At 45.9% G+C, this 26,072-nt stretch overlaps 2 protein-coding genes across 6 annotated transcripts in view; one reads left to right on the forward strand and one right to left on the reverse strand.

Annotated features, from left to right (window-relative positions):
- The window catches only part of LOC309714060 (uncharacterized protein), a 94,336-nt gene that overhangs the window by 52,427 nt on the left and 15,837 nt on the right, over positions 1–26,072 (forward strand). The window contains exon 1 of one of the 5 annotated variants that reach the window (XM_082546158.1): positions 22,461–22,550. The exons of the other annotated variants lie outside the window; for them this stretch is intronic. The gene's annotated coding sequence lies outside the window, so the exon portion shown is untranslated. Of the gene's footprint in view, positions 1–22,460; positions 22,551–26,072 lie in introns of those variants that run through there. 5 annotated transcript variants of the gene reach the window in all.
- On the reverse strand, positions 2–1,900 carry LOC309714074 (uncharacterized protein). Its single transcript, XM_082546198.1, has 4 exons — positions 1,598–1,900; positions 1,205–1,456; positions 547–636; positions 2–375 (listed from the first exon to the last, which is right to left on the reverse strand). The coding sequence occupies exons 1-4, from the start codon at positions 1,725–1,727 to the stop codon at positions 116–118; spliced, it is 732 nt and encodes a 243-aa protein (XP_082402324.1). The 5' UTR covers positions 1,728–1,900; the 3' UTR covers positions 2–115.

A 26,072-nucleotide genomic window follows, 5' to 3' on the forward strand; every position in this document is an offset into this window, starting at 1 on the left:
ACAGAGAGAAAGGAATAAAAAGGACCCAGCTTGGAGTGGAAGAGCCTCAGGGGAGAAGGAGGAGAAGAATAAGAACATTGTTTCTGCCCTGGAGAGCTGCTGCCTCATCAGAAAACTACTGATCATTAGGGTCCAATGTTTCCAAATTTAGCACAGCTGTGCTGTTGTCAAAAACTAATTTATGAATTTGGAATTTCACGAATTCTCGTGTCTGAGGCGGCATGCTCTCCAGAGCAGGAACAAGGCCGAGGAGGAAATACTCTGTTGCAGACGGGCGTGGCCTCTTTAGGGACTCCAGGATAGCCAGCTCCACCGCCGATGGACCATCCTGGGACCCTTCCCTCGACCGCCTTCGAGCTCTCCTCCTCTGTGGGCCTGTAAAAAACAGAACAAAACACCACAAAGAAATGAGAAGGCTGCTACTAGATTGTCATTTTCAAAATTGAAAAAAACCAGGATATGAACAGATTGGTTGTAGATATTTAGTAAAGGTGATCACAAGGGAATCCAAGCAAGTAAAAAGCTATCAGTGCTTGATGTTCATACCTGTGGGTGCAGCAGCAGGAGTGGAGGGACCAGGGACTGGGGAGTCAGGAGAAGCAACAGGGGAGGACTCTGCTGCATGATAACTTGACTCTATCAAGACAATATTAAATGTTAACAGGTTGAAGACAATAGTCATAGAGAATATTATATTATTATATACTTATTATTATATACAGTGGTCTCCCATTTATTGCAGCACATGAACAGTAGTCACAGTTCTCACAAGTTGATTCTCAAAGTGCAAACCTTTGTCGATTTTAAAACGTAAAAGTATTATGCCGCGCTTTTTCTCCGTCTGCGGCGCCACTTTTGTGCGCCTTTTTTGCTCCCGGTGCAGGTGTCTATTTCCGAATGAGGGTCATAGTTATGAGTGTTTTTGTGCTGTTTTTTTCTATTTGAAGTGATGGTTATCAAAACCAAACATGATAAGTTTGGCAAGCGCAGGAGACACGACACGGAGGAGATTTGTCATTTGGGCTGCAGAATGCAATGCGCATCGTTGAAAGCTGTACGGTGCAATAAAAAAAATCAGCGAAAAGGCGAGGCAGTGACGGATGAACAGCGGGACTACTTTATACTGTTTATTAATAAACAAAATATATTCCTGTATGACAACACGCATAAATTAACTGCCTACATTAATTAATTGTAAACATACCTTCTGACTGACACTCCCCTGCTGCCTCTTCGGGCTGTCCCTGGTCCTCGGGGGAGAAGTTCTCCACGGTCCGCACCATATTACCGCTGGTCTCCCGCGGGGTGAGGAAGGGGTCCAGAAACCCCATGACCGCGAAGAACTTCCATCTCCTCCCCGATCCTGCTGCAGACCCACTCCTCTTCTCCTTCTCTGACCTCTTCTCCTTATTATAGGTGTCCCTGAGGCTCTTCCACTTTCTCCTGCAGATGTCCTCTGAATAAACGCATTATCTGGTTAGCGGAAAGGTATTTGTACAACAGTGGGAAAATCGCGGGACAGTAGGCGCGCTTGCTAGCTTTTGCACGGCTTCATCGGGTCAGTCTGAAAATTAAAAAGAAGAAGGAATGAACTTACCAGGTTGCCCGATCTCCTCACTTATGTGTCTCCAAGCTAGGTCCTTTTTATTCCTGTCTCGGTAGAAATAGGAGCTGGCATCATATAGCTCGGGGTGGTTAGCCACGGCGCTGATCAGCTTTTCCTCCATACTGAATGAAGAATGAAGGGCTTTGGCTGGATCTGCCCCTTTGACCTAGGTCAGAGCCACGTCACCAGGCTCCTGATTGGTTGTCGCGGCGCGATTTGACGCTGGAGTTCAGATTTTTCCAACTCGAGCGGTAGACGCGAAACGCGCGTATGCACAAAGTGCAACACAAAAACTCACGCGCGTGGTTTTATTCGCGCGTCAAACGCGCCAAACGCGCTACACTGACGCGCGTTTCACGCGTTTTGGCGTTTTCGCGACGCAAATCTGCTTCCGAATTTTCGCGGGACCCGCAATCGCGCGTCATCGCGCCTTTCCATTGACTTTACATGTAAACCTGACGCTCTATTCGCGTCCATCGCGTTCGGTGTGAACACACCGTTAGGAGGTGGTCAGAGGAGGCAATAGCGGAACTACAGGGCTGTTTCGAGGTGACCGACTGGGAAACACTCTGTGAGCCTCACGCCGAGGACATCAATGGGCTTACTGAGTGTATCACAGGCTACATAACTTTCTGCACCGACTCCATTGTTCCAGCTCAGACTGTTCATTGTTACCCAAATAACAAGCCGTGGGTGACTAAGGACATCAAAGCCCTCCTCAACAACAAGAAGAGGGCTTTCAGAGGGGGCAACAAAGAGGAGGTGAGGAAGATCCAGGTGTTACTAAAGGACAAGATCAGAGAGGCTAAGGACAATTACAGGAGGAAGCTGGAGTGGAAACTCCAGCAGAACAGCATGAGAGAGGTGTGGAGGGGCATGAAGACCATCACTGGATTCAGGCCAACCAACAGCAGGGGAGCTGAGGGAGGTGAGAATAGAGCCGACGAGTTGAATCTGTTTTTCAATAGATTCGACACCACAGTGTCTGCTCCCACCCCCACAACCTCACCTGCAGTCAGCCTGGAATCCAGAGCCACACCACTGTGCCAGCCTCTCTCTTCACATGTTGCCTCCTGTGAGATTCCTGACACCCCTCCCCCACCCATCACCTTCACTCAATACCAGGTTGAGATGCAAATGAGGAGACTTCACTCAGGCAAGTCTGCTGGACCAGACGGAGTGAGTCCCCTTGTCCTCAAGACCTGTGCCCCCCAGCTGTGTGGAGTCTTTCATAAACTGTTTATGCTGAGTCTGAGTCTGCAGAGGGTCCCGGTGATGTGGAAGACATCATGCCTCGTCCCTGTACCTAAGACACCTCGTCCCAGTGGCCCCCAGGATTACAGGCCCGTGGCACTGACCTCCCACATCATGAAGACCCTGGAAAAGCTCATCCTGGACCAGCTGCGACCCATAGTAAGACCACATCTGGATCCCCTTCAGTTCGCTTATCAGCCTCGTCTCGGAACAGAGGACGCCATCATCTACCTGCTCAATCGTGTCTACACCCATCTGGACCAGCCGGCGAGCACTGTGAGGGTCATGTTTTTTGACTTTTCCAGTGCTTTCAACACCATCAGGCCGACCCTCCTGGGTGATAAGTTAGCAGCGATGCAGGTGGATGCTTCTCTGGTGTCCTGGATTGTTGATTACCTGACAGGAAGACCACAATATGTACGTCTCCCACAGTGTGTGTCTGACAAGGTGATTAGCAACACAGGGGCACCACAAGGGACTGTCCTCTCCCCCTTCCTCTTCACCCTCTACACCACAGACTTCAGCCACTGCACAGAGACCTGCCATCTTCAGAAGTTTTCTGATGACTCTGCGGTGGTTGGATGCATCAGCAGGGATGATGAGACAGAGTATCGGGCTGTGGTCGACTCCTTTGTCACGTGGTGTGAGCAGAATCATCTGCAGCTCAACGTGGCAAAGACCAAGGAACTGATCGTGGACTTCAGGAAGACCAGGAAACACTTGACCCCTGTTTCAATCCAGGGGGTCAGTGTTGACATTGTGGAGGACTATAAATACCTTGGAGTACACATTGACAATAAACTGGACTGGGCTAAAAACACCACAGCACTTTACAGGAAGGGCCAGAGTCGTCTCTATTTTTTGAGGCGACTGAGGTCCTTCAACATCTGCCAGAAAATGCTCAGGATTTTCTATGAGTCTGTTGTGGCCAGTGCGGTCCTCTATGCTGTTGCATGCTGGGGGAGCAGGCTGAGGGTCGCAGATGCCAACAGACTTAATAAACTAATCCGTAAGGCCAGCAATGTTGTGGGGATGGAGCTGGACTCCCTCAAGGTGGTGTCGGAGAGGCGGATGCTGTCCATGATAAAGACAATGTTGGATAACACCTCCCATCCACTCCATGACATGCTGGTCAGTCACAGGAGCTCGTTCAGTGAGAGACTGAGATTACCGAAAAGCACCACTGAACGACACAGGAAATCTTTCCTGCCTGTGGCCATCTCCCTGTACAACGCATCCACTTAACACACTGTTTGCTGCTACAACTACACATGTTTCTTTTCCAGCTATTTATTTATAAGTGACTTATGTATGTATGTATATATATGTATATATTGTACTATTCTTAGTTAGCGTATTGTCTGTCTTGTCTTAATGTTGGTTTAAAATGGAGCACTGTAACAAAAAATAATTTCCCCCAGGGATCAATAAAGTATTCTGATTCTGATTCTGATTTAACCTTTAAAACTCTGACATGTTTTAGCACACAAGGCTTCATCGGGGAGTTCACTCATGATTGGACCATGAGAATAAAGGTTTTTAGTTCTTTCAAAGAGAGTCTTGGAGGTGTTTGATGTTTCTGTTTTTTCTGAAACCACCTGAAAGAAAAACTATTTTTCTTGCTTTGTGTAGTGTGGAAGTTTGTAATGTTTCTTTCATCTGTGATGTTCTTGAATGTGTTCACATGAAGATGGTACAAATAAACTCCTTTTAGCTTTAGCTCCTAATTTATTCATTATTTATGGATGTAGCACAGCAGCAGTTTCTTGATTAACACATGGAGGGCTCGGAATCTGATGGTGTCATCTCTCTAATTTGCCCACTGCGTAAATCTCACTCTTTGCCAAGAAATTGAAATAAATCTTGTGTCCCTGCTGGATAGTGATCCACTGTAACTCTGCTCCTCCTTCCTGTTTAGGATTTCTGTGGCTGAAGTAAAATTCCCTCCATCCATCAGTTATCCCAGCTAACCCAAAGTAAAAGAAAGTTTTGCTCATCTTAAAAAAGCATTACAATAATGGGCATTACCAATGCAAACTGAATAATACAGAAGATGAAAGAATAGACTTTGATCAGTTAATAAAGCTCATGATCTTGATTCATTGTGGCTGCTACACAGATACTTCTGGGTCACTTCTCTCAGTTAGGAACCTTCCTCACCAAAACTGACTGTTGGACCACTCCCCTGGTTTCATGAGAAATTGTTTCAGCCATGATTTCTCTTCCTGTATTTCAGAGTAAAGACTGAAGTGACAAATGGAAACATGTTTAAAAAACACAATGTGAGAGAGACGTTGAGGTCCTTAGAAGTTACCCTGGGTTTTTCTGTCACCCTGCTAGATGTTACACACCTTGTTATTGGACTGATTTCTACTGGTGGACTTCTCCTGGGGAGAGTAACAATACTCTTACTAATTAGCTCCCTTTCACACCTTTGGGGATATTTATTTTTGTGCTTGCAGCGCTGTGAGCCAGAACAGCGAGAGAAAAATCTGCAACAGCGACGAGCCGAATGCTTAAGTGAATCCCAGCAGCTGCACATGTGCTACGCTGATTTAGAGGATATCTTTGCTCTTCATAATTCATAACTTCATAATTACACAGGGTCTAATTATGAAGTTATTGAGCTGCACATACTTTACAACCTGCTTAAGTTCGAGGTCACAGCGTCTGTAGAGCAGCTGGAACATAATGAAGTCTACAAGGTTAAAGTTTTATCTTCACTTGTTGTTCTCTCTGCTGCTTGGTTTGATGGATCTGAGAGCTTTTGTTTTTATTACTGTTATTATAATTATCATTAATATTTTACTCTTTAAAAGCTTTAAAATAGTGTTTGTGTTTTGAAAAGTTGATTTAAGAATTGAAGAGAAACATCTGTCATAAAAATCGCCCAAAGGCACAGCGACAAACTCAAAGGATGCAACCTGTAACTTTCTCTTCCTTCATGTCAGTACCATCATCGATTATTTATATTAAATGCATATAGCAACAGTAACACTTTAGTTTGGATTTCATAATTTCTGTAACTGGAAAATATTATTTTGTTTAAAGACAGAAGTGACTGCATAGTTGCAACATTAAAGTGAAATATTTAATAGTCTAATAACAGATTATGTGTTGAAGCTATCGTTTCAGGAGGAGAGAAGCTGCAGACAGTGTTGGGAAGGTTACTTTTAAAATGTATTCCGTTACAGAATACAGAATACATGCCCCAAAATGTATTCTGTAACGTATTCCGTTACGTTACTCAATGAGAGTAACGTATTCTGAATACTTTGGAACACTTAATATATTATCATGCTTTTTACAACAACGTGAATGTACTATTGCTGTGTGATTTATTACTATTACTGAAGGTCCGCGACTCCGAACTGTAGTAAAGGGACCTCTGACTAATACGGCGGGGTCCCTGTCGGCTCGTAGCCGAAAAATAGCTTTACTTTGTTGTGTGGGTCAATTTTTCTTGCGAGAGACAGAGAGAGGCGTTGAAAGACTGCTCCAACGGAACTTATTGTTTTCGGAGGAAAACACGAACACGGTGTACAGTCGAGTCTTAATAGCTTACTTACAACTGGGCTCGTCAGGCACTCTTCTTGGCTGCAGTGGTTATTATTATATTTACATGTTTCCAGCTCCCGTTTTTCCTCGACGACAACTCGTACCTTTCCACTCGCCTTTTTCTCCCTCCTCGCGCTCACAGACCCATAACGTGTATGGCAGTCCATTCTCCCTGCAACACGGACTATACTGCCCATGATGCTACATTCTTTAGAGCTATGCTTGTAGCATTCTGCCTGTTAGCTTAGCACAACAACAACAACGAAAAGGCGCTCTCTCACCCAGGAAACACACAGTCGCAGAAAGAGAGAGAGAGCGTCGCCCTGTAACCATGGCAACCGTAACGCTGCCGCCTGGAACGAAAGAACGTAGCTGTCAAACAAAACCCAAACAGTCCTGACCCGCGACAAACAGAAACAGGAAAGTACCGCAGTGTAATCCATTTATTTCAACAAAGTAACTGTATTCTGAATACCACCTTTTTAAACGGTAACTGTAACGGAATACAGTTACTCATATTTTGTATTCTAAATACGTAACGGCGGTACATGTATTCCGTTACTCCCCAACACTGGCTGCAGAGAGGCGTGTAAGACTGCAACTCTGCTTCCTGGTCCCAGCTCTGGATAGTCATATTTTAGGGGGTTTAATAAATGTGTCCATATTTCTAGATATGAGAGCTGCTCCATCCAAAGTGGGATGGATGCCGTCTCTCCTAACAAGACCAGGTTTCCTCCAGAAGATTTGCCAATTATCTATGAAGCCCACATCGTTTCTTGGACACCACTCAGACAGCCAGCAACTTAAGGAGAACATGTGGCTAAACATGTCACTCCTGGGCTGTATCCCAATTCAGGGTCTGCAGCCTTAAAGGCCGCATTTTAAGGCCGATTACGTCACAGCAACGCGACGAAGACTGTTCCAATTCAAAGGCTGCTCGAAATGCGGCCCTCACATGTGTCCTTCATTTCCCTGAATTTTAAGGATGTGTCGGTGTAGACTTCGTGGCCCAACATATCCCAGATTGCATAGCGCGGCGGTGGATGTGGATAATTTTGCCAAAAAAAACGGTGGAAGCTGAGCGACCAAAGAGTAAACATTTAAAAGTAAGTACTGTTATGATGTCTCAACAGGACCTGGAAAAACTAGTCCATGCATTCATTTTTAGTAGGCTTGATTACTGTAACAGCATCTTTACAGGTCTACCTAAAAAATCAGTCAGACAACTGCAGCTCATTCAGAACTCTGCTGCTCGAGTCCTCACTAAGACCAAAAAAGTGGACCACACCAGTCCAGCTCTGAGGTCTTTACTCTGGCTGCCTGTCCGTCAGAGGATAGACTTTGAAGTTCTGATGCTGGTCTATAAAGCTCTGAATGGTTTAGGACCAAAATACTAGTGATGTTGAGATAAAGCCTCGTGATGAACTGAAACTTTCCATCCAACTGGTCGACTCATGGTTTGAAGCATTGTGATGATTCATTTGCTCTACTTCGCCATCAAGTGGACGATTCAAGTGAAACAAGCTCTGTGATTATAATGATGTGACGTGTAAACCGCTAAACTGAATAAATAAATTGTTTTCGTGATTATTTATCCCGAATATTGTCTCAGTATGTCTGATACAAAAGAGAAAGTGGAACCTATCAGGACAGAGTTTTGGTATGATTGTGTAACTGTTAGAGCTGGGTATCGTCACTGATTTCTAGAATCGATTCGATCCGATCCGGGTAAATTTTGCCTCAGACAGTCAGAAATGTTATAATTCAGATCACAGATCAGTACATTTCCATAATTTTATATCTATAAAAAGAAAGGTCCAAGGTTCTTTATTTGTCACATGCATATTTATACAAGTATAACACACAGTGAAATGTAGCCTGACACGCTCCTCGACATGTGCAAAAATTTGGGGGGGGGGGGAATATATATATATATATATATATATATATATATATATACACACACACACACACACACACACACACACTGGGTGAATGTGCAGTAGTAGCAGCAAGCAGGTGAATTCTGTACATTAATATGAATAGACATCTGACTATTTTACAGGATAGACAATATAAACATATTTAAAATTAAAGGAGTTTGGAATGTACATTGTGCCTTGGTTTAGAGTGTCTGGAAGAGAGTCCTGTCTCAGTCAATTATAGATGATGTGAGAGGGCGGGTGTGTGTGTTTAGGGAACGGATGGCTTGGGGATAGAAGCTCCTCTTGAGTCTCTCTGTCCTTGCCCGGAAGATGCGGAACCTTCTACCAGATTGCAGAAGTTGGAACAGTTTGTTGCCAGGATGGGACGGGTCCTTCAGTATCTGCACTGCTCTAGTCCGGCATCTCCTGGTGTAGGTGTCCTGAAGCGGGGGGAGAGCAATCCTGCAGCAGCGTTCTGCTGTACGGATCACTCTCTGGAGAGCTTTTTGGTCCTTCACACAGCTGTTCCTGAACCACGATGTCATGTTCTGTGTGAGGATGCTCTCCACAGCGCCTGCATAGAAAATCCTGAGGATCTTTGGAGAGACCCTGAACTTCCTCAGTTGTCGTAGGTGATACAGGCGCTGCCTAGCCTTTTTGGTCTGGAACTGAATGTGGGCAGCCCATGTCATGTCTGAGGAGATGTGGACACCAAGATACTTGAAGGACTGCACCCTCTCCACTGGAGCTCCGTTGATGATAATGGGCTTGTAGTCTCTGTGCTGACCCCTTCTGAAGTCCACCACCAGCTCCTTGGTCTTGTAGACGTTCAGCTGGAGGTGGTTGTCCTGGCACCACGATGCCAGATTCTTCACTTCATCCATGTAGGCCGCCTCATCGTTGCTGGAGATGACACCCAACACCACTGTGTCGTCAGCAAACTTCACAATGGTGTTGGAGCCATGGGTGGCCACACAGTCTGAAGTGTAGAGGGAGTAGAGCAGTGGCGAGAGGACACATCCCTGAGGTGCTCCTGTGTTGATGGTGATGCTGTTGGAGAAGCACCTGCCCACCCTCACCACCTGAGTTCTGCCAGTGAGGAAGTCCAACACCCATGCACACAGATGGCTGTTAAGTCCCAGATCCCGGAGCTTTGTGAACAGTCTGCAGGGCACTATTGTGTTAAACGCTGAACTGTAATCAACAAACAGCATTCGCACATAGTTACCCTGTTTCTTGTCCACATGGCTGAGAGTGGTGTGTAGGACGTGGGCGATGGCATCCTCTGTGGATCTGTTGGATCTGTAGGCGAACTGCAGCGGATCTGTGGTGTCTGGGATGGAGGAGAAGATGATTTTCTTCAGCAGCCTCTCAAACACCTTCATTACTACCGAGGTCAGTGCAACTGGCCGGTAATCGTTCAGGGATGAGGGTTTGCTGTTCTTGGGCACAGGGATGATGGTGGATCTTTTGAAGCATGTGGGGACCACAGACTTCGCCAGGGACTCGTTGAAGATGTAAGTGAACACACCTGCTAGCTGGTCAGCACAGCAGCGCAGCAGACGGCCGGTGATGCCGTCTGGCCCCGCCGCTTTCCTTGTGTTCACTCTCCTCAGTGCCGCTCGGACGTCATGCTCCGCGATGCTGGTCACCGGTCTCTCGCTGATGACGTCACTGTCCTCGGTAGTCAGGCGGTAGATAGCATTAGCCGCCTGGCTAACCTCGAAACGGGCGTAGAACCGATACAGCTCGTTGGTGAATGCAGAGTCGGCGTTGATCGGCGCAGTGTCCCTGGCTTTGTAGTCCGTAATGGTGCGTAGTCCGTGCCACATACTCCGTGTGTCGCCCTGGTGGAAGCGGGACTCCACACGTTCCCGGTACCGGCGTTTGGCATCTCTCACCGCGCGCCTCACGCTGTATGAGGCCGCTTTGTAGGCGCTCATATCGCCAGTGGCGAGACCCGCGTTGTAGGAGGCGGTCCTGGCGTTTACTGCAGTGCGGATCGATCTGTCCATCCACGGTTTCTGGTTTGGGAATGTGGTGACTCTCGCAGTGGGGATAATCTCCTCCGCTAGCATATTGACGAAGCATACTGCTACTTCCGTAAACTCGTTGATGTCGACTGCGCATGCTCTGAACATGTCCCAGTCTACGTTGTTGAGTGCGTCCTGCAGCGTAGCTTCTGATTGGGCAGTCCACCGTTTTACCTCCCTCGTGGTCACGTCTTCCCTCCGTATGCTTTGTTTATACTGGGGAATGAGGAAGATGGCGTTGTGGTCAGACTTCCCAAAAGCCGGGTGTGAGACAGCTTTGTAGCCCTGCTTGTATGGCGTGTAGCAGTGATCCAAAATCCGATCCCGTCTCGTTGGACACGAGACGTGCTGGTAAAAGTTTGGCATGACTTGTCTGAGGTTCGCTTTGTTAAAGTCTCCTGCTACAATGAGGGCTGCGCCAGGGTCCTTGTTTTGAAGCGAGCTCAGCACATCATGTAATTCGGACAAAGCCATACCTTTGTCCGCTTGGGGTGGGATGTAGACCACCGTGGCAATGACTGAGGTGAACTCACGGGGCAGATAGAAAGGGCGGCACTTAATGCTCAGGAACTCCAGATGTGGCAAGCAGCCGCTGGAGAGAGTAGAAATGCTCCTGGCATCACACCACTTTCTGTTTACCATGAAACACACTCCTCCACCTTTGGTTTTGTTCGACTCTGCCGTTCTGTCAGCGCGGAGCACAAAGAATGAATCCGACGGAGTTACGGCCTGGTCCGGCACGGTGGGGGTCAGCCATGTCTCCCTGAAGCACAGAATGTTGCAGTCCCTCATGTCACGTTGGAAGGTGACCCTTGCTCTTAGGTCATCGAGCTTGTTCTCCATGGATTGTACATTGGCCAGTAGAATACTGGGCAGTGGTGCGCGATGCGCCTGCTGTCTCAGTCTGTTCCTGATGACATTTGCGAGACTTTATCAAAGGTGTAAGCATCACAGTAGATGCCTTTGTATCAAAGTAGCTGAGGCTAAAACAGAAAAATGATTTTATAAAAATATTCTGCAGTAGACCTCTCCGGGTCGGGGATGAGTTCCTGCCCCAAGTGGAGGAGTTCAAGTATCTCGGGGTCTTGTTCGCGAGTGATGGGAGAAGGGAGCCGGAGATTGACAGACGGATTGGGGCTGCAGCTGCTGTAATGCGGACGCTGCACCGGTCCGTCGTGGTGAAGAGGGAGCTGAGTGTAAAAGCGAAGCTCTCAATTTACCGGTCGATCTACGTCCCTACCCTCACCTATGGCCACGAGCTGTGGGTAGTGACCGAAAGAACGAGATTGCGGATACAAGCGGCGGAAATGAGCTTCCTCCAAAGGGTGGCTGGCCTCTCCCTTAGAGATAGGGTGAGAAGTTCGGCCATCCGGGAGGGGCTCAGAGTAGAGCCGCTGCTGCTCCACATCGAAAGGAGTCAGCTGAGGTGGTTCGGGCATCTGACAAGGATGCCCCCTGGGCGCCTCCTGGGTGAGGTGTTCCAGGCATGTCCCACCGGGAGGAGGCCCCGGGGAAGACCCAGGACACGCTGGAGAGATTATATCTCTCGGCTGGCCTGGGAACGCCTTGGTATTCCCCCGGATAAGCTGGAGGAGGTGGCTGGGGAGAGGGAGGTCTGGGCCTCTTTGCTTAGGCTGCTGCCCCCGCGACCCGGCCTCGGATAAGCGGTTGAAGATGGATGGATGGATTCTGCAGTAGATCAAAAACGAAAGAAAACCATTAATCAACATATGAACATTACCTGATGCTGCTGAAGTGAAGCAGAGAAAAGTTACAGAGGTTTAGAGACACGGCTAAGCGTTTTGCATTTTGCATAATTTTAAAAAGTTTAAATTTGTTCAGTAGCCTACTGAACAGCAGAAATTAGGTTTTCTTTTTGGAAGTAAGTAAAAGGGGAAAAAACAGCGACCGACAGCGCTGTAAACAACGGTAGACTTGTGCATAACAAGGAAGCGAATAATGCAGAAAACAGATTTTTAGACGGGAAACTGTTCTTGGAGTACAGAGAGAGACCACGAGCTGTGCATGAAGTGTGATTTTATCGTGGTGGAAGCAAAATAGCAAAAGTCAGAGGGAATTCATGGCTATGTTTATGTGAAGCGTAGTTTGGATCTTCTTTTGCTGCTGGTTCAGTCAATATTGTTTGGAGAGGTAAAACCTACAGCTTCAGAATCAGCGCAAAAAGGGCGTAAAACACAAGGCCCGCCGACAGATCAGAACCAGCGAGCTGCCGGATTTCGGCCCTAACCGTGTCCGTGCCGTCGGGTGAGAAAGGCCACATCTCACTGATTCTGATGTGTCGGCGGGTCCGCGCTTTGTGTTTACGTCTTTGTGCATAATAGCCTACGTGTATCTGCTGTCATTTACTGTTTTAGCTGTTTGGTGGTTGTTGAAATTTAGTGAGGTTTAACCTGAGATTCTGGCGTTTGGGGCAAAATAAATTTATATTAAAAATCGATTCAGGATTTTAATGAATCAATGTCACGTTATCCAAGCTAGAATCGATTTTAATCGATAATCAAAACCCACCCCTAGTAACTGTGTAATCATGCTTATATACATCTGGATAATGACACAAACTGTGTGGCGCTCCACTTTTTAATAAACTAAAAGACATAAGTCAGGTTATAGGATCTGTAGTGTTGTTTATTTATATTATGGTACTTATCAGTTGTGATATTTATTACTGTGTGTGTTACACCACTCCAGGACAACTTGGTGTAAACAGCAGAACCGAGTTTATTTGGGTACTTCAGAACCGTGGCTTTCACATACACAGCCCAAGAATACACTCTTCTTCTTTTTCTTTTTCGAACATCCTTTTCTTTTTTCGTGACTGCCCCCTACTGGTGGAAAAACATGTAGCACCCAAAAATCCAAACATATAGTTGAATAACACAAATACCAACAGATTTATGCAATGTTTTGGACATATTTTAGCTTTACACTTTACCAAGTGCTACATTCCTCCCCTGCTAAATAAATGTTGTCCCAACATTGAGGAAACATGACAATAAGAAACAAAAATAAACAACTATACTTCTCTTTTCCTTGTGACAACGTAGAGATGGTGTAAGTCGGAATAGGGTTTAGCAGTGCTTTAAGATCACTTTCACGATGCACTATTGGACCTCAGGTGACAGAATCACATGTTACTCTCTTACCAGATAAGCATCGGCTTATAACAATGCTGAGTTGTTTCCAACAGTCCACATACAATTATTACCCTCTAAGACATTACTATCACTTTATCACGTGCTCCGGAGCTTATCAACTTAGATAGTAACCATTTAATCACAATTAACCTCATCAAACATAACGATCCAATGTCTTACGCTACCATCCCCAAAAGTATCAAATACTTGTGTCACCATACTGGTAAGGCCTTGTAAGTCCCCATACATTTTTGAAAAAAAATAACATCATTTAAATTCAGGAAAACTCTTTCACAGTTCAATAATAACTAACTGGTACATAAGCTGCATAGTAAGGCATTTGTAGAGCTGCCCAAGGTACTCCAAACTGGTCATAGAATGGAGATGCTGCTGCACTGGCATACAATGGGTTAACACTGTGACCAATTACTCTTTGAACTGGTTGGCCAAATGCATCATAAGTCAATATTTTCCGTGGACATCTCTCCCTTTGAGATCTTCTCGGCTGCGGTTCCGACAGTTCTGGGTTCATTTCACTGGGCTGATCTGGCGAAGCAACAGTGTCTGATGATGCTGAGATGTCATGTTCAGCGTTACCCTGTCCATTCACCATATCTGCTTGAAACTCTTCAGCATCCACTCTAAGCTCCGTGCTCTTTCACTGAAGGTCCTGGTCCAGTTCAGTAGCAGGTGCAGACACCATTAAATCCCCTTGAGGCTGACAGTGGTGGTGCCTCACTCTCTGAGACCAATACTGTTCTTCATCATCTGAGCTCTCTATATGGTTCGATGCGTCTTGTAGGTCTCTTTGTTTTTGTGTCTGTGTAGTGTGGCTTCGTTCAGTTCTTGTTATTGTGGGAAGCGGTAATGCATTACAGGGCATTAACATGTTGCGGTGGAGGATACGGCCTCGCCCAGCACCACGCTCCGGCTTAACCTCATAAACAGGGCTGTTTTCCCCCTTTTGAGAGATCACTATGTGAACTTGATCCTCCCAATAGGAGCGTAACTTTCCCGGGCCTCCCCTCTCTGACATGTTCCTGACAAGTACCCTGTCCCCAGGTGAGAGTACAGCACTTTGTCTCTTCAGGTCATAATGCGATTTCCCTCTTGCCAGAGTCTTTTTAATGTTTCTGGATGCAATGTTATATGCTTCTTTCATTTGTTGTTGCCATTTGTGAGCATAATCCTCATATGATTTGCATTTGTTCGTCTCACTCAGTCCAAAAATTACATCAATAGGGAGACGTGGATGTCTACCAAAGAGTAAATAAAAGGGCGAGTATCCTGTCGAGTCACTAGTTGTGCAATTATAGGCATGCACAACTTTGTTTACATAGTCACTCCAGTTTCCTTTCTTTTCCTCATCCAGGGTCTGCAGCATTGAAAACCAAATTTCAAGGAAAAGTCATTAAAAATTTTATCTGCTGCTGTTTTGCCAGATTTGTTGCGTGTAGGGTAGGCTTGAGCAAACTTGGTGAAGTTGTCCTGTAACACTAAAATATACTCATACCCTCCCCTGCTCTTTTCGAGATGGACATAGTCTATTGAAACCATTTCAAAGGGTGCAGTAGCCGACACGTGACACATGGGGGCCCTACACTGAACTGTAGGTTTTTTCTGAATATTACATTTGCACACCTGTGTGATGAAAAACTCAATATCTTTGTACATATTCGGCCAATAAAACCTACTCCTTGCCAAATTCATCACACGGTCCACCCCCAAGTGACCCATTTCGCAGTGAAGGTGTTTGTACACCAGTTCTTTGTGCGATTCCGGAATCACAATCTGAGTGTAAGTCACAGTCTTTCGTATCAGCAACCCGTCATCTGAGATAAACAGCTTTTTCCACTCGTGTAGTAGCTGTTTTCCTTTAGGGGTTTTGAGCGCTGATGTCTTGTCAAGACTCGCACCAGTACTCTTTAAGTTGAGAACATAAGCTATGGCAGGGTCCTGCTTTTGAGCTTGCAATAGCTCCTGCGTTGTGATCCTCACATCTGGCAGATTTTCTGTAAGTATTTTGTTTACTTCTGGATTGCATGTTATGGCTGATATCCAATCCAGTTGTTTGTCTTCCTGTGTTTCAATGGCATTCAGTACTGCGCTTAACACTTCAGGCGAACACAGCTCAGTACATTCTGACATGTATGAATCCATACTAGAAGGTGTTCTGGACAAAAAGTCTGCATCAACGTTACTTTTTCCGGGTCGGTATTTCAGTGTTATGTTAAAATCAGCCAGCTCGGAAACCCATCTGTGCCCTGTTGCATTCAGTTTAGCTGTGCCTAAAACATAGGTTAAAGGGTTGTTATCACTGTACACTGTCACTGAGGGAGCATAGAACAAATAGTCTCTAAAGCGCTCAGTCACAGCCCATTTTAGTGCCAAAAAGTTTCCCTGAGTGCCACCTGTAGTTCCTCTCAGCTTGTGTTAATGTTCTTGACCCATATCCAATGACTCTTAATTTACTGTCCTGCCTCTGATACAAAACTGCACCAAGGCCTTCTTCTGAAGCATCGATGTGCAGAATGAAGGGTTCCTCAAACTTAGGGATAAGCCATCACAGGTGGATTAGTCAAAACATCCACCAAATAGTCTAGTGCTTTTTGGTGGCTGTCACTCCATATGATTTTTTGGGTGGGTGCAGCATGCCCCGCCTTGGCTGACCGCGCTGGTGTTTGGGTGTGGTCAACTGAGAGTAAATCATATAGGCACTTTGCATGTCTTGAAAAATCTTGTACATAGCTTCGGTAGTATCCTAAAAATCCTAAAAGCTTTCTCAGCTCTTTAATGTTTGTTGGTGGGTTGTCCTTCAAAGCTCGTACTGCTTGTACCTCTTTGTCATCCATTTTGTAGCCGTCTGCTGAAATGATTTTGCCCACATAGCGGACCTCATTTTTAAACAAGTCACATTTATCAGGTCTTAGTTTTACTCCCCAAGCCCGCTGACGTTTGAGAACTGATCTCAAATCTTCAATATGCTGTTCAAATGTTTGACTGTACACCAAAACATCATCTAAATATGGAGTGCATATTTTGTCCCTCAAGCCTTCCAAACTTTCCTCCATGCTCCGCTGGAAAGCTGCAGGTGCATTGGTGAGTCCAAATGGGATTCTATTCCATTCATACAGCCCCCAGGGTGTTGTGAAGGCGGTATATTTTTTTGAGTCTTCGCTGATTTCACCTTGATAGTACGCTTTGCCTTGGTCAATCAGAATCAGAATCAGAATGGGGTTTATTGCCAGATGTTGAGGTTTACAACATTAGGAAATTGCTGCGGTGCTTCAGTGCAAACAATAAGAATTAAAGTGCTATGTAGAAAGAAAGATATGTGCATGAGATATGCATGAGATATATACATGAGAATAAGAATTATGAGTGCTACGTAGAAAGATATATACATGAGTGCAGGTGGTGATCGGTGCCAAACATGAAATGATGCAGTGACACAGCGTAGGGTCATGTGTTAGTGGCGGGGACAGTCATGTGGTTATTGTTCATGTGTCCAACAGCAGAGGGGAAGAAACTGTTCTTATGGCGAGAGGTTCTGGTGCGAATGGACCGGAGCCTCCTGCCTGAGGGGAGCAGGTCAAACAGACTGTGTCCAGGGTGAGAAGGGTCAGCTGAGATCCGAGCTGCACGCCGCAGTGTCCTGGAGGTGTACAGGTCCTGCAGAGATGGGAGTCTGCAGCCAATCACCTTCTCAGCAGAGCGCACAACACGCTGCAGTCTCTGTTTGTCCCTGATAGTGGCTCCAGCGTACCACACGGTGATGGAGGAGGTGAGGATGGACTCGATGATTGCAGTGTAGAACTGCATCATCGTCCGTGTTGGCAGGTTGAATTTCCTCAGCTGCCTCAGGAAGTACATCCTCTGCTGGGCTTTCTTGATGACGGAGGTGATGGTGGGCTCCCACTTCAGGTCCTGGGTGATGGTGGTACCCAGGAAGCGGAATGAGTCCACAGAGGTGATGGGGGTGTCAGTCAGGATGATGGGGGGGAGTGGGGCTGTGTGCTTCCTGAAGTCCACAATAATCTCCACTGTCTTCTGGGCATTCAGCACCAGGTTGTTGTGGCTGCACCAGGTCACCAGACGTTCAACCTCCCTCCTGTAGGCAGACTCATCCCCGTCAGAGATGAGCCCAATGACGGTGGTGTCATCTGCGAACTTGATTAGCTTGACAGACTGGTGGGTGGAGGTGCAGCAGTTGGTGTACAGGGAGAAGAGCAGAGGAGAAAGAACACAGCCCTGAGGGGAGCCGGTGCTGATGGTCCGGGAGTCCGAGACATTCTTTCCCAGCCTCACATGCTGCTTCCTGTCCGTCAGGAAGTCGGTGATCCACCGGCAGATGGGATCAGGCACATTCATCTGGGAAAGCTTGCCTCGGAGATGGTCTGGAAGGATGGTGTTGAAGGCAGAGCTGAAGTCCACAAACAGGATCCTGGCGTGGGTTCCTGGGGAGTCCAGATGCTGCAGGATGAAGTGTAGGGCCATGTTGATGGCGTCGTCTACAGACCTGTTGGCTCTATATGCAAACTGCAGGGGGTCCAGGAGGGGGGCCGTGAGGGTCTTGAGATGGGAGAGAACTAGGCGCTCAAATGACTTCATGACCACAGATGTCAGAGCCACGGGTCTGTAGTCATTTAGTCCAGTGATCCTAGGTTTCTTGGGGACAGGGATTATGGTGGAGGACTTGAAGCAGGCAGGCACATGACATGCCTGCAGTGAGGAGTTGAAGATGCCAGAAAACACTGGGGCCAGCTCGTTTGCACAGTGTCTGAGGGTGGCAGGAGACACACCGTCTGGGCCGGGAGCTTTCCGAGCATTCAGACTCCTAAACTGCTTCCTCACATCTGCTTCATGAATATGAAGAGTTGTGGTCGGAGGAGGTGGTGTGAAATCCTCTTTTGTGTGGGGTGAGGAGGCGGGTGTTGCAGGTGAACAGTTTGAAGGTGGTGATGGTTCTATGGAGGGGGGAGAGGTGGGGGAATGAGTGTCCAAAGTGCCTCTATTGTTGGGGTCGTTGGAGGTGTGAAGGCTGCCTGATGGCTCGTCAAAACGACAGTAGAAGTCGTTAAGGGTGTTGGCTAAGAGCAAGTCGGGGTTTTAGGCTTGTAGTTGGTGATATTCCTAAAACCTTTCCACACAGAGGCCGAGTCATTCTCTGAGATCTGCTGCTGCATCTTCTCAGAGTGCTGATCTTTAGCAACGTCCACTTCTCTAGTGAACCTGTACTTGGCCTCTCTGTAGCAGTCCCTGTCTCCGCTTCTGAACGCCCTTCTCTTTTCCAGCCACAGCTTTTTGAGTTTAGCACACTAAACCACCTATTGCCGCCAAGTCCATCAAGGATTTCCTGTATTCGTGGAATAGGGTGTCTGTCTGGAATGGTCTTTTTATTGAGGCCCCTATAATCAACACACAGTCTCAGGCCTCCATCCCGCCTCCTCACACACACTATTGGAGAGGCATATGGTGAGGTTGATTTGTGAATAAAGTCTTTTTTTAACAAGTCCTGAATGTGACTTTTTACTTCATCATAGAGAGCACGTGGGACCACATTATAGGATTTGGCTACAGGAATCTGATCAGTGAGTTTGATATCCATTTTTAAATTTTTTATGTAACCAACTTCCTCTTTGTGTTTAGCAAATGCGCCTGACTCCTCCCTTAACATTTCCATGACAACTGCCTGTTGTTCTGTGTTAAGGTGGCCCAAATTGACAGGTGGTTCCCAAGGCTCTTCTGCTGAGCTAGGTGGGTTCTGATTGTCTTTTTCTACAATCGAGCCTATCTGAGCTTCTTTGAGATTTACAGGATAACTATGTGTTACCCTCTCTATGTTACCTAGAAGGGTTTTAGGTGGCAGCACAATGTCATGTTTGGTAGCATTAGTAACATAGATATTGACTTTGCGGGTACTGCCTGATATAGACAGCAACTGGCAGGTAGATTTCAGACCCTCATCTAAAGACAAGTTTTCATCTGGCTCAAAAAGCATTTCACTTTTTACCTTTAGGTCTGTTTTGATGGAACAACTAATGCCGTACATTTGTCCACTCGGTACGACGATAGCTTTGCGTCCTGATCTGATAGGATAAGTAACTATCTCGCTACTGGTGGTGTGGATAAGATTCAACAGTGCTTCTGCTTTGCTTGATCCTACTCTTAGAGAGTTTCTGAGTAAAGACAAGCTTTCACTGGACTGAGTAGTGTCTTTTTTTTATCAGTTCCTCAATAGCATTAAACCCTATTATTGGTTTTTGCATCACATCCTGACTTACTAGGATTGGAATCCGAACCTCATTCTGAGCTACAGCTTTTCCTCTCGAATCACAAAGGCTAAGGCTAACTTCTACCCAACCCTGGAAAGGGACTTCAGATCCATTTACAGCTCTCAAATCTAAAAGTTCATCCTTACTTAGTAAATCGCTGATGGGGTGAACTTCTAAGTGAGGTAAATTGTCTGATTTCCAGCATGCACTCATTATTGAAACTTGGGCTCCCGTGTCCCACAGTGCCTGTGTTTTGCAGTTATTCATTCTACACCATACTAGACACTTTCTGCCCACAAGCTGTGCTACTTTTCTTTTTTTGGTACTTAAATTTAACACGTTTGGGGGTTGGTTCCTAATTTTAGGATTTCCTGAGTCAGTTGGTGATGCTAGGGATAAGCTTTGGGCCTTGGGAATGTTATCACATTGGGACATTGGTGGTAAAGCTGTGGCTTGTCCCGCAGTCACAGCCCCGCCCAGTTTTCCTGCTTCTGAGCTCCCCTTACTTTACATCCCTTTGCCCAGTGAGAGTCACTGCCACATTTGAAACAATGGTCACAGTCCCTGTTTTCTTGTTGACATGCAGAGCATCGCCTTTTTGGTCTCTGAGCTGCCTTTCTGTACGCCCTGACTTGTCTACCACCATCACCACTTCTATCTCGTTGGACAGTTTGCACTAGTGAAGCTACCTGTCCTGTGAGTTCCCTAATTGCTGAGTTACTTTCCTCAATTTTTGCAAATAAGGAGTTATCTTTGAGGGTTTTAGCCGGTTTTGTGTCAGGCTGGCTTGTGCGGGGATCAGTAAACGCTACATTCTGCTCAACTACATTTAGTCCTGTTCTAAATGACCTGTGGGCTTTTGCCTTTAACGCTCTCTCGCTTTCATTGTACTGGGCTGTTTGCATTTTCATTAATAAGAGTTCATCGCTACAGTTTTCATCCTGCAAATATGCTCTCATTTCTGCTCTGACATTGTCATTTAGAAGACCCGTTCTAATGGACTGAAAACATTGACTTTGAACAAGTTCTTTGTTATACTTTAGGCTAGACTGGGTGCGCTCAGATGCGAAAAGGATTTTTTGACGCAAATCCAGCACTCTAATCAGGAACTCAAGTGGTGTTTCATTTGCCCCCTGTGTAGCTTTGGTTAATTGCTGGTACAGTACTGTTGCATCCGTTTCTGCATAATGGGCTTTTAGAACTTGTCTCAGGCTGGTCAATGTGAGATCTTCTTTCCCTTCCAAATAGCTCCTTAGTTTTAACCCAGGACTGATGGCACGTATGACAGCCTCCACAATCTCAGCTTCAGAATAGCCCGTTTTTAAGCCGCTTTCCATCTGGTGCTCTAAGCTACTGAAACTCAGTGTGTCTTTAGCTGTCGACTCACCCACATATCCACTTATCCTGAAGTCTTTTCTGAATCCACCTGATGAAACATTACAGCAGCTGTTGCCAATACAGTCTCTCCCCCTGCGCTGTGTTTCGCCGTCCAGCAACGTCCTCATGGCCACCTGCTGCTCCGCTGATGTCCCTTGAGCCGCCTGATGCGCTAGCGATGTCATCGGCCCTGTCCGCCGCTCCGGAGGTGCCCGCGCTGCTGTCAGTTGCTCCTCGTGCACAGCCCCCGCCGTCATCTCCGCTCTGTCTGAAGATGAAGACCGGACCACCGCTCCTGCGCCGACAGCCGCTGACCGCGCCTCCACCAGCAAAACGAGCACATCATTTAGCTCCAGAAGCACCGACATGCCTTCATCCTCTCGCTGTAAAAACTCTTCTCGTTCACAAAACTGGCTAATAAGCTTAACGAGAGCTCTGCGAGATTTGCTTTGTATTTCTTCGCTGCCCTTTTCTGTAATATTACATAGTTCGCATACTCTGAGCAGTTCTTCCAAAGAAAGTCCACATAACTTCTGCTCCAATTCCAACAAAAAATCTTCACGGTTCACAGACATGCTTGAAAGATAACTAAGACGAGTTTAGCTCTCTCAGTGTATCCGACCGGAGAAAACACAGTTTGCGTGGCATTAGCTAGACTGTTGCAATCCGTTAGCATTAGCTCCTTTGCTCTGTCACGCTCCTTTACCGTGTTCCTCTGTGCGAAGTAGTGCCAAAAACTATCTCGGTGGAACCTCCAAAATGTTACACCACTCCAGGACAACTTGGTGTAAACAGCAGAACCGAGTTTATTTGGGTACTTCAGAACCGTGGCTTTCACATACACAGCCCAAGAATACACTCTTCTTCTTTTTCTTTTTCGAACATCCTTTTCTTTTTTCGTGACTGCCCCCTACTGGTGGAAAAACATGTAGCAGCCAAAAATCCAAACATATAGTTGAATAACACAAATACCAACAGATTTATGCAATGTTTTGGACATATTTTAGCTTTACACTTTACCAAGTGCTACATGTGCATACTTTATTAGAAGAGAAAAAAATCTCTTCCTTGCTGGTTCCATCGAAGAAGAAATGCTCAAGTAACTGTGTAGCACGTAGGTAATCCAATTCCACAACACAGCGTGATGAGGGAATCAGCTGTGTTTTGCTGCCCATTTTATTTCGAATCTGGCGCGAACCGGCGAGCCAGTTCCTGAATCAGTCACGTGGTACGGACTGCCCACGAGGCCTCGAACGTCACTGCATACGTAATCAAAGCGAGCCTCGATACGCGCGTCACAAAAATTCCCCCGAGAGTACTCGACACGCTTCGAAGCTTCGACACATCACTACCTCTCACATCTAAAGGTAAGTGTCAAGGTAACTTTGAACTGTTCAGTCAATCTTGAGTTTATCGAAGTTTTCTGAAGGACGCTTTCTGTTGCTCTCTGTGAGAGAAGACCGTTAAAGGCGAGGCTCTCCAGAGTGTAGCAAAACAGGAAACCACAGCTGGGTGTGTGTAATGCTGGGCTTACACTGTGCGATCTTTGGCCCATTTTGAGCCGATTTTTGAGTCGTGCGACCGTTTTGGCGATCGGCCCGATTTTGGCCTTCATCGTGCGTCGTGCATCGCGTAGTATACGTGGGGTAATGCTGGGCAGACACTGCGATTTTTTTCAGTCGCGCGATTCAGCTCCTACTCAAACTGTACGTTGACTCGCAGGGGTTAGAAGTTCATAGGTCACGGTGCAGGGTCTCACACTATATGGCCCGATGCTCTGATGCGACCTGAGTGCTCACACTGTGCGTCCATAAAATGAAGGTTATAACAGAAATTCTGTCGCTCGCTCCCCCTCTCTGTCTTTCACTCACACAGACACACCACCACCACCATCAAGTTTGCTAAATTGCTAATGAAAAACATTGATCAGGCAGCTGTGATTGAGCAGCAGTGTAGATCCAACTATTTTCACGGTTGTTGTGGTCGTGATAATTTTGTGAGGCCACATCGAAAAGGCTCGGATGAGCTTTCCAAAGTTCTACAAGTTGTGCCCCCATCGCTTGTGTCCAGATCACACGCTGTGCTGTGCCGTCTTTTTCGCTGACATTTGTGTTTGCGCGTGCGCAGTGTGACAAACTGCAGTGACACCCTGGTCAGTTCTTCTTTCATTGACTGAAGGGTACCAACAATTTTGTCCACGTCTACGGCGCTACTCCCTCGGACCGAGAAACTCCTCTCTCTTGGGCCTGGGTGACGGTATTGCTCTTGAGCTCATGTAGAGCACACTGTCCTTGCTAGAGACAGATGAAGGCGGATTCCTCTTCACTCAAGTCTTCCTCCGACAGCTGGCTTCACCAATTCACTGTTGCTGGCTGCAAAGGGTTACTACTCACTTGCAGGAGTGGCCGCAACCACTGGCAATAAGCTGCTCTTTATAGAGGACTCATGCTCGGGGAGACGTTTTCTGGTCCACCCTCTCTCCCAGAAGAGCCGCGGGAACGCTTGTGTCATCTTTGCATACCTCCACAATTACATATTGTTTAGTCTTTAAATTTTCTTTTTTAGATTTTCCGTTTACCACCAGAGAGAGACTAAGTACTACTAGTGGTATGTGTACCACTATTCTAAACCATGCTGTGAAACTCCTGGGGAACACCCCTTAAGGATGAGGTTAAAAGTATCTGCTCTGGGAGAAACATAGGAATGTAGAAGAGGTGAAGGGAGTGTGTGTTTTTTAAAAAAACAAACCGAACCGTGAATTTTGTGTATCGTTTCACCCCTAGTTGGCAGTAAAAGTGCTACAATGGAAAAACATTTTAAGGAAATGTAAAAAAAAAAAAGTATTCCAGGATAAATCTCAGCTGTCTTAGTCTTATCGGTGCAAATAGAGATTGATAGACCATGTGATTTTCGTGCATTGCATGCCGGGAACTCGTGGCGAAATATTCAAGTATCGCATCAAATGCAAGCATTTGCAGCACCGCAAAACGTTCATTCTCCGGTTCCAATACCTTCTTGATTGTTATTTGTCCCCCAAAAAAGTTATGTACAAAACGAAGGAGAACAATGCCGGTCCGTACAAAGACAGACTTGATGAAAAGTCAAAGAAAAGATACGAGGAAAAAAGCAAAGGAGTGAAAGGGTCAGACCCTGACGAGCACACAGAGTGGACAAAATATGTTAGCGTGCTGCCCAACTTTCACCACACTCATATTTATAATTATACAGTTCTTGGAGTGAGTGCATACGCTCATGAAGTTTAGTAACTTCAGGTCACTGCAACAAGCCCAGGTACAGTTTACTGACGGATGGGTACAGGACCTTGAAATGCACCGTGTAGAATGAAAGACCATCATACATATCACAAGTTTACCAGTCTCACAAATCGTCTTCATAAATACACATTTGTTAACAGTTTATTAACAGGATTTAAGCTCAACAGTAATTAATTAGTAGTGGAAATAATTTCTGGTACGCATCACAGAAATGTAGCAGTGACAATAATATTCTATGCAGTAATCGTACTGGGCAATTATCAGTGTTGGGTAAGTTACTTTAAAATAGTAACTTAGTTACATTACTAGTTACTTCTCTCAAAAGTAACTCAGTTACTTCAAGTTACTCGTTACTCGTTACTAGTTACTAGGCAAAGTAACTTTGGTTTTACTCAGAATTCTCTTGTTAATGTGTTTCTTCCATAACTTTGCCAGTCTTCTAGCTTGCTTACTTGCCACAAGTGCACTGTGCCACCTACCAATAGAAAGGAAAAGATAATGTGCATATTTTCACGAGAGAAATCCCACGCCTGGACCGTCATTGACTGCTGCCATGATTCTAGCCTACGTCACAGCGTCATGTGCGCCTTTTACATCCAACACAAAAACTGCAGTCGTGGTGCTTTCGATTGTACTCAGAACTTGGAAATTCTGCCTTCTGAATAGGAAGATGTTGGTAACACCAGACTGCAGATGAGCTGCATACAGGGCTGGACTGGGACAGAAAATTGGCCCGGACATTTTGACTAGAGACCGGCCCACCATTATAGGAAAAATTATAAAGCCTTTGAATGAAAACAAACGCTGTTGTGACAGTGATGTACACTGTCTTGATGGTATATATGCATCAATCTATCAATCGTTTGTTGTAAGATTCAGATAATTATTTGTTAAAAACGAGACATTTTAAATGAGCATAAGAAAGAAAAGTATTTCTTTGTGCCCACCTCTCCCTGTTAATGCCCTACCTGGCCCCCCTGGCAAAACTTTGCTAGATCCGCACCTGCACAGTTACCAGCTCTCAGCTACCTAAAAAAGGATCCTGGTGTTATTCGTCTCTCAGAAACAGTTCATAACTTCCCTTCAACTCATTCATGTCACCTAAAAGGTAAACCTGTTTCTCCATCACCTGTTCAGCTCTGATGATTCAGTAAGGACATCTCCTGGTTTCATCCTCATGTTTCCCTCTCACCAGATATACAAACCGACATCATGACCAGCAGCTTTTTTGCAGCTGTGGCTCCAGCAAACATCAGCTGATACTAGAAAGTAATATTACATAAATTCTAACAACGTGCTGCTGTTGTTTAGCGCGACATCCGCTGGTTTCCTCTTTCGGCGCAAAGTGGGCGATAAACAAACAAGAGAGCCGATCAGCTGATCATTGATCAGTTTTCATGATTGAAGTAGAAACGGTAGAGGGAGGTGCAGAGAATGGGAGAAGAACAGGCAGCTGTGCAGCAAAGACACAGAATAACTCCAGCTTTGTGTCTTTTTCATTGTAGCTGAATTACGGGACAAACTGTTCCTTTTCACCTCAATAAGAAACGCGTAATATTTTCTCTGAATACCAGACGGGACGGTTGGCAACTCTAATAACTTATGAACAAAATT

The sequence above is a fragment of the Aulonocara stuartgranti genome, assembly GCF_965226115.1.
Source record: "Aulonocara stuartgranti genome assembly, chromosome: 9".
Classification (NCBI taxonomy): Eukaryota; Metazoa; Chordata; class Actinopteri; order Cichliformes; family Cichlidae; genus Aulonocara; species Aulonocara stuartgranti.